General features: G+C 40.2%; 3 protein-coding genes across 3 annotated transcripts; 2 read left to right on the top strand and 1 right to left on the bottom strand.

Annotated features, from left to right (window-relative positions):
- pyurf (PIGY upstream open reading frame) lies at positions 1-2,479 on the top strand. The gene is made up of 2 exons (XM_083560133.1): positions 1-290; positions 2,006-2,479. Exons 1-2 carry the CDS (start codon positions 106-108, stop codon positions 2,145-2,147), a joined length of 327 nt encoding a protein of 108 aa, XP_083416259.1. The 5' UTR covers positions 1-105; the 3' UTR covers positions 2,148-2,479.
- Positions 2,234-2,479, top strand: LOC310736565 (phosphatidylinositol N-acetylglucosaminyltransferase subunit Y-like; the record flags this gene model as incomplete). The annotated part of the gene is made up of 1 exon (XM_083560134.1): positions 2,234-2,479. One exon carries the CDS (start codon positions 2,234-2,236, stop codon positions 2,447-2,449), a length of 216 nt encoding a protein of 71 aa, XP_083416260.1. The 3' UTR covers positions 2,450-2,479.
- A 715-nt stretch (positions 2,480-3,194) lies between these two features.
- Positions 3,195-5,997, bottom strand: LOC310736563 (uncharacterized protein). Its single transcript, XM_083560132.1, has 2 exons — positions 5,936-5,997; positions 3,195-4,673 (listed from the first exon to the last, which is right to left on the bottom strand). The coding sequence occupies exon 2, from the start codon at positions 4,661-4,663 to the stop codon at positions 3,479-3,481; it is 1,185 nt and encodes a 394-aa protein (XP_083416258.1). The 5' UTR covers positions 4,664-4,673; positions 5,936-5,997; the 3' UTR covers positions 3,195-3,478.
- Between the last annotated feature and the right edge of the window lie 2,868 nt (positions 5,998-8,865).

Raw genomic sequence — 8,865 nt, forward strand, 5'->3', positions numbered from 1 at the left:
GAGTTTTTCGGACGGACCGGAAGCATCGAGCGGACACACCTACGGGTTGCAACAGCACGTTTTGGGGGGATTTAATCTTTATTATCCAACACTTTTTTCTCGGATATGTCTCAGAATGCACTGAGGAGAATAGCTACAGAATATTGTAGTTTTAGGACCATCAGGAGATTTTTACAGACTCCGGAGAGAAACCTGTCCGGTTCCGGTGGAGTGAAGGACGCTGGGAAGGAGGCGTTCGACGTTTCTTTGCTGGAGTTTCTCGTTTGTCCTCTTTCTAAGAAACCTCTCAGGTACGAGCATTAAACACCTTCATGATTCCAAAATATCATGTATAACAGAAATATACTGTTTATTCATATAGCAGGAGATCTTCCACTCCAAACCCATGGAACTCAGATCTTCATGGAGCTGGATTTGTGCATAGGAACAGGTTTTGGGTCTCTTCGTTCAGATAAAGAGAAATGTTCATGCTTCTGCTTCCAAAGGCCGTCCTACACAACTGTGTGTCTCCATTTTTGTGCTAACAGTTTGGAGAACCACATACTGCTGAGTCAGCGCCAGGTGTCCGAATAGTTTTGCTCATTCGGTGTATACTGCAGGCCAAATACTTTGTATTGTATTATGGTTAAACTGCTTTATTATTATTATTATTATTATTATTATTATTATTATTATTATACAGAATATCTTTAAAAAGGAAAAGGAGAAATCTTAGGAGGGAGAGGAAAAACCTATCAAAACCTAATAATAAATAATTCGGTTTATATACAAACATGTAAATTATTTATTTCAGTCACACCACAATATATTTGTATTTATTTTCAATAAGATGCATCTATCCCCTGCAATAACGTTTTAGACTAGTAACAGGAAATATAAAAATATAATGTATAAAAAATTGTTAAATTATAACTACCTTATAGATTTTCACCATATTTTTAAAACCCTGACCACTTTCATAATGACATTATTTACCTTCACAGTGTTTTAAAAGACACCTGTTTCCAGAGCAACTATCATTTATCTCACTAATACCACTGAGGAACTATGGGGTTAAGGACCTAATTTGAGGGTCCCAGAAGTGGCATCTTGGTGTGACTATGATTTAAACTCACGACCTTCAGATCCAAAGTCTAATACCTTACCCACTAAGCTACCACATCCCCACGTTATGCCTTATATCGTCATAAAAGCCCTATACTTTGGGTCTCTGTCTCATGTGGTTCTTCCCCACAAAGTATGAAGTTCACAGTTGTATCGAGCACCAGTGTCCCTGTGCACCAACCGAGCTTCATGAAGACACGTGGTTGGTGTGAATATTGGACAGGAAGGATTCAGGTGTCCTGCACAGAGCCCTGACGTTCTCAAACCCCCCAGTTATTTAGTGGTCACATGCATTTATACATTTTCTACACTTGAGTGAAAACATTAAGTCGAGTTTTTATTTTATTGGGAAATATGTATTCGTAGGGGCTCGGGGGTGTACAAACTTCTGCACTCGAGTGTTTAGTACTTGTTCTTGTCCATCGTTTTAGTAAATCGTTTTCACTGTGTTACTTATTAGAGTTGCATTATCCAGGAATTTACTAAATTGCAGCTGAGCCTATAAACAGGGAACTTCAATGTAGTTGGGGGGAAAAAAAAAACATCTTGCAGGATAATTTCGCTTAAAACAACCAGATTTAATACTGAACTACTGAGACCACGCCCCCTACAGGTACCGTGCGTTTCCTCCATCACATACACATCATTTCTTAAATCCTGCACACAAAATAATGTCACGTAAATGACACAAATATTACATACAAAAAGTTTGTTTGTATATGATACAGTTTATATCACCACATTTCTGAATAATTCCCATAAATTCCTGGTAAGTTTCCACATACCAGAATTTTTCCCACCCTTTTCACAACCCTAATTTATAATCGTGGTATCAATATTTGTATCTCGTCACATTTTCTCCGTTGCTTTTTCTCGACACTTTTATGTTTTTGTTGAATAGATACGAGGAAACGACGAACGAACTGATCAACGAAGAGCTCGGCATTGCGTATCCCATAATAGACGGCATCCCCAATATGATTCCTCAGGACGCACGCCTGATCAAGGAGAACGTAGGAGCTGAAAAACCGACTCCATCCTGAACAGACTGTTTTCCATCTCACGCACGCACGCACACACACACACACACACACACACACACACACACACACACACATAAAAATCCACAATGCCGTTTCCTCTATCTACAGTCACGGTTTTAGTGCCGGTCCTGTCCTTATTCGGTCTCCTGTACTCTTCGAGTGTGGATGAAAACTTCCCTCAGGGCTGCACCGACACCACCAGTGTGTGTTTTTACAGCCTGTTATTGCCCCTGACTATTCCCGTCTACGTCTTTTTCCACCTGTGGAAATGGATGGGAATCAAGCTGTTCCGGCACAACTGAGACATAAATAAAGATTTATTCAGACAAACAGGGAAGTTGTTCAAACGTGTCTTCTTACTAACATCCTGATGTGTTTAAAACCCTGTACTGAGAAGAACAGAATAAAACACAAGGTCCAGCAATAAACATCTACAGCAGTCAAGACAGGAAGAATTAGAGAATTTGTTCTTAAGGTTATCCCCCCTTTTTCCTCTCACAGTGGAGCAATTTGTATAGAGGTTCATCCATCAGACTCAAACCCCAAGAAATTATTCCTCAAAAAAAAAAAAAAAAAAAAAAAGAATCAAATGAACAAAAACGCTGCGGTTGTGATTTATAGAATTTCACCTGAAAACTTGCTGAAAATCAGTTTCTCAATAAAATAAATAAATATATACAAAGCGGACTTCTTTTCGTTTCTCAGTGCGTAAATATAAATCCTTCTCGTCTTCTTGAGGTTAAAACCCTCTGTGATCCTAATATATAACGTTCATTAATATTAATAATGATATACACTAGACGGCCAAAAGTTTGTGGACACCTCACCACATTTTATTCATCGTTTGCTTGCATATAAAAACCTCCAATTTTCTTGGAGACTAGATTTTGTGTTGATTTGCGTTCATTCCAAAATAGTTACATGTAAAGCAGATCTTCAAGGAGCTGGATTTGTGCACAGGAGCATCATCATGGTGGAGCAGGTTTGTGTCTCCTAGTTGAAGCGAAGAGAAATTTTTATGCTAACGTAGGATCCAAAGACGTCAGGTGTCCCAATACTTTTGGTCATATCGTGTACACCGCCGGTCCTAAAACTTCGCGTCATGTTACGATTTGAATTCCTATATTTTAATAGAATATAATATAAAATTATTCACTCAATAAACATTCTTTTTAAAGATTATTAAACTAGAAACAGTTTTGCGGTGTATAAATTTAACATAATACCCTCTGGAATTCTAATAAACAGAAAACCGAACAATCTGAACCTGGGATGAAATACGTACACGAACACTGGAGCTCAGTAACAAATCCACGGCCTGTTTTAACGTTTCATCTTGATACCGGCTTCTTCTTCTCGACGCCTCCTGAGAACTTCATGAGCGGCGATGTAGGTTTCGGCGAACCCTCCTCCCCTTTCACCCTGAAGAAGAACGACTCGTTGAGGCGCGTCTGGACCACTTTCAGCTGCGAAAGGTCGGCTTTGCTCTTCGAATGCGGGTCGCTGTCGTCGCTCTGCGTCAGGCTTGTTACGTTCGGCTCCGTGTGGGGCTGATCTTCAGATGATTTGGTGATCAATTCCCAGCGATGAAGCCTGGATCTTCCCGGAAGGCTCAGGTCTACTGGATCTTCGGCGCACGTGGTCCTGTGATGGAACCTGAGAGAAGTCGCTAGAAGAGAAGAGGTGAAGAAGTTTTCCGTCTGAGTAGATGCGTCGAGTTTGTGAGGAGGTGATGGGTGATACCCTGGACATGCTGGTTTCTTTGGTAATGAGTGATGTTCTGGATGTGAGCGTTTCCTTGCTAATGATGCTGTATAAGAAGGAGGTTCTGGAAATGTCTCTGCATAATCCTGAGGTTCTAGTGCTTCCTCGGCACTCGTGCTGCTACAGAGGTCTATGTAGGTATCGGAAAAAGATTTCTGAGTAATAAACAGATCCTGGCTGTTTATGTCATCAGACGTACTTTGAGACCCTGTGCCATTTTCTTCCGTCACTCGCCTGCTCTGAGGTCCATCTCCAGGAGATACGGTGTTAAACGACGGCTTTTTGTTGGAACCGGAGCGCTGGGTGTGAAGGACGTCTCTCACCGAAAAAGCTTCAGGATGCGGTTCCAGCAACTCCGGCGGCAGGTTAAAGACCACTCTCTTTTTACGTTTCTTCTCTTTTTGAGTCGAGTTTAAAATCGACTGCTTTGTTTCCCCGGGATCCGATCCAACACCGTGATGGACCACGCTCACGTCCGCGGCACGTTTACTAACGTTTTTGCGTCGCTTTGACGGTTTGAGGTTTTTACTCTGTGTCAGGAAAAACTCGACATCGGGCTTCTTTTTCCGCTTGATCTCTGGACACTGTGCAAACAGGTTTGAGTCGCAAATGTCAGCGTGATCCTTCGAACTCCGATTTTTCGATTTGTGTTTATCCAACTTTTCCTTTTTGGCCTTTTTAGCTTTTTTCTTCTTGGGTTTTTTCAGGTCATCCAAGAACAGGATGCTCCCTGACACCTTCGTGGAAGCCATGTCCTTCCTTCTGTAAAATAAAAAAACACATCGACTTTATTGAATATCCAACTTTACATTTCCTTTCTCGACAAACTACAATGCATGGTCCTAAATTCCTGGTGTGATGCTTGAACGATAATCAAATAAGCCATTATGGGTTTTCAGCATGACAACGTCCCTTTGCACAAAGCCAGCTCCATGAACATATGCATGTGTTGGAGTAGAAGATCTCCTGCTCTGACCTCAACCCTACTGAACACCTTTGGGATGAAAGTGTACGCTGACTGCACCTCCTCACCTCTTCACCTTCATCAGTACCTGACTTTACTAACACCCTCGAGGGTGAATGAATCTCCACAAATGTCCACAAGCTCACTCCAAAATCTAGTGCAAAATCAGGTCTAAATGTGGAAGGTGATGCTCAAAAAGCACACACTACACTTATGACCAGGTGTCCACATACTTTTGGTAATATAGTGTATTTATTGTGCAGAAGTTGAAACCAACAGGTCTTAGCCTAGTACCAGACTGAGTGTATGAGTTGCCTCCGGGTCTCAAGAACCTCCTGGAGAAAACGTCTACATAGATTTATATGACACTGTATTATGTACTGTGTGTTTTTGTGGAGTAGAAACAACATCTCAACTTTTCCAGGCAGTTCACATGCTCCAAAACCCACTGTGTGTAAATAAATGACTGTTAATGAATGATCTATAGATAGATATAGAAATAAACCAGAACAAATCAGGTTTCTATAACAGCGAATTGAGACTGAATGTGGAATGGGATGTTCAAACATCTCCTCAGGTGTCCACACCGTGACTACACAATGATGTTTAGATTCTCATGGCTCTTTAAAGATCATTAAAAGTCTTTAAAGCTGAACACTGAGAAGAGAAAAACCTCTGTGGGATTCTTTGTAACGGCGTTACTGCATGTTACTAAGCTCAGATACATTATAGCTGGAATAAATTTCCATTTCGGGACTTTTTTGTAAGATTATCACAAAGTTTTTTTTGATATAAACCCCCCCGAAAATGAACTAATTAACAAGTAATTAAATAATTAATCGTCGGACCGGAAAATCTGAGCTCCCCGACCTCACCTGGATCCTCACCTGGATCCTCACCTGGCTATCATGACCTGCTAATATCTCCTTATATTAATCGCTTTAAAATAATAATTATAAAAATAATACTCATATAAAAATTAATTAAACACCTTATGGAGTCTTAAGAGAGAAAATTATACCAAGTATACCGAGTTTTAATGAGTTAAAAAATGTTTTACCTGAAGAGCAGTCAATTACGGTAGGCCACCTTGGCGCGCGAGACCCAGTCATTGCGCATGCGCGGTCGAGTCTGATTCAAACGCTGTTGCCGAGTGCCAACACTTTTTTTTTTTTTTTTTTTTTGTACAAATTTTTTTTGGAAAATGCAAATTTATTACATATTGCTTGTTAAATATTATTTCTGAAAGTCATGTTCCAAAATATCAAAAAACCTTATCAAAGTCTCGAGAAGCAGGAGAAAATCACCTGGACGAAATTTTTTTTTTAGCCATTTCATGTCACGTGATCAGAAAATACTTCACTACTTCACCTTTTCCAAAATATCCTACAATATAATTTGTTGGATTCTTCAACTGATACCGAGTCCCTGAAGCACAGAGGGTTACGGGTTTTTGCTCAAGAACTCAATGCTGTTGCTCAAATCCCCGATCTTCTCATGAGTAACTACTGACCTACCAATTTCTAACGTATTACTTCATATTCATAACATAATCCCATGTGAAAAACATGATGCTTACATCCCAACCATATGTTGTTCTTACTATCATTTCTGGACCAAACCTCACATTGAGGTTTCCATCATTTCCAAGGAGAAACTTTTCACCAGATCATGTGATGAAAATGACAGGTGATGACATGAGCTTTGTTTTTTCTTCATGAGTCAGTCTCAGCGCTCTCTCCCGTCTCTCCTTTCTCTCCACCGTTCTCCTCTTATCTGCGTCACTATGTTTTCTGTCTCAGGCGTGACTTTCTCACAAAAGGGAACTCTCTCCTTTTGTTGTGGGAAAATGTCTTTTTGCTGTATCACGTCAGCTGACTACAGATGACATTATTCCCAGGCTTCAAGGAGAACCTAGTTTGTGGGAAAAGCTCTCACGGCAAGGCTCCTTCAGAATTACCGAAACACCAAGACTGATTCATGTGGGAAAAAAAATAAAACGTCTGTTTCTAAACCTTTAATGCCAGAGAAAACATGAGAGCCAGTAACGCATGGAAAAGAGCATTTTAGCTCGCTGTGCCCTGGAATCGCAAGTGTGATCTGATACATTTACAGCATTTGGCAGATGTCCTTATCCAGAGTCTCTTACATTTATCTAATTCAAGGAATTGAGCAGCTATAGGTTGAGAGCCTTGCTCAGGGGCCTAGAAGTGTCAGCTTGGCTGGGATTTGAACTCACAACCTTCAAATCCAATGCCCAATGCCTTGACCACTAAGCTACCACCTCACAACTGCCTCAAACATGTCATCACATCATGTGATCAATATGCAAATTGTAAAATCAATAATACAAAGGTGAAAAACGGCCTAGATTTTAAAATAAATAGCAAAATGTCGATTGCATGTCAATTGCATGTCTTACATGTTTTAAATGGACTCGCAGAAATGAATTCTTTGTGGAAAAATACTAATAATCTAATAACTGGATTATGAGGCCATATTTGTTTCTTCCGCAAACTGTTACCACTAAATTGGAGGCACACAACGGTATTGAACAGCTTTGGATGCCGTAGCATTCTGACTGCACCCCAGGCCTCCTCACCTCACCTACATCACCTGACTAGCATCATACCTGACTACCTGACTAGCATCTTAGTGGCTGAATGAATGTCTGCAAATCTCCACATCTTGTGATCTTATTTATTGATTTTGTGTTATTTTATTTTATTTAGGTATATGTTTTAAAACATATTTCCCAGTAATCACTATGAATTATAATATATGCATAACGACAGTGAAACTAATTGTGGAATTGGCAAACGTGAATCGAGTTACACAGTACTTATATCTTCTCATAAAATGGTACGATCGGAGCTTTAAAAACGAAGCTCTTCGACGATATAATACTCTAATTATTGTTGAGGTATTGTTGCACTATATGAACAAAGGTTTGTGGACACCTCCGCATAAGATTTTGTGTGTTGTAGTGGCCTCCACTCTCTTGGGAAGATGTTCCACTAGATTTTTTGGAGATTTTGTGGAGAATCATTCAGCTACAAGGGTGTTAGTAAAGTCATGTGCTGATGTAGGTGAGGTGAGGAACCCCTATAAAGCATATCTTCATGGAGATGGCTTTGTGCACAGAGGAAATTGTCATGATGGAAGAGAAAATGTCATGCTCCTGCATCCAAAGACGTCCTACAAAATTGTATGTCTCCATCTTTGTGGTAACCGTTTGGAGAAGAATCATATATGGTTAGAAAAGTCAGGTGTCCCAACTACTTTGTTCATATAGTGTGTATTGTAGGTGCTGTGTTTAGGTTGAGGTTAGGAAAGGTTAGGTTTTTTCCGAAAGCATCATTTTGCACATCTGGATGTTGTGGAGGTATTTTTGCTGTCCGAGGTGGAGAAAGAAATTCTTATGTCACACTTAAGGACACAATATGGACGACAGGTATTTATATCTCTAACGTACGGAAGTGTGAATCGTACCCAGGTTATTAGGAGCACACAGGCTTCATGCCTTGAGGCTGGGAGACGTCACCATGGCGCTTTGGTTTTGTGCAATGTCGAGAAGATTTATTGTTACAGCCTGTGTGTGTCGTCAGCATACGCACCAGCGAGTGGGTGTTAAAGTGTTATTGAAAGGAAAGCCCAGGAGACGAGTGGTTTGGTCAGTAATGCCATTTTGTGACCTGATAAAATGTTACCTTATAAGGTGGTGTTGTGATGTTTTGCAATATCCTCCATCCTCTTTTTGAAAAACGCCCTTCTCAAAGCAGGCCACGGGTGATCCAGCAGGGTCACAGCTTCCATTCCTCAAAGAAAGCTCTGCCACAAGCCTTGAGATCAAATAATTTCAATTCAATTATATTTTTAACAAAGCTTTTACAAATAAAAGCTGCTTTAAAAATAATATGGATGTAGGCCTTTCAAAAGTGCGGAAACACCGAGCCTTTCGTGGTTTTTGAGACACATGCATGTTCATTT

This window comes from Silurus aristotelis (assembly GCF_946808225.1).
Source record: "Silurus aristotelis genome assembly, chromosome: 14".
Classification (NCBI taxonomy): Eukaryota; Metazoa; Chordata; class Actinopteri; order Siluriformes; family Siluridae; genus Silurus; species Silurus aristotelis.

Coding starts and splice junctions, on each gene's coding strand:
- pyurf (XM_083560133.1), top strand. CDS start 106: ATGTCTCAGAATGCACTGAGGAGAATAGCTACAGAATATTGTAGTTTT. Junction 291..2,005: donor CTTTCTAAGAAACCTCTCAG/GTACGAGCATTA, acceptor TTTGTTGAATAG/ATACGAGGAAACGACGAACG.
- LOC310736563 (XM_083560132.1), bottom strand. CDS start 4,663: ATGGCTTCCACGAAGGTGTCAGGGAGCATCCTGTTCTTGGATGACCTG.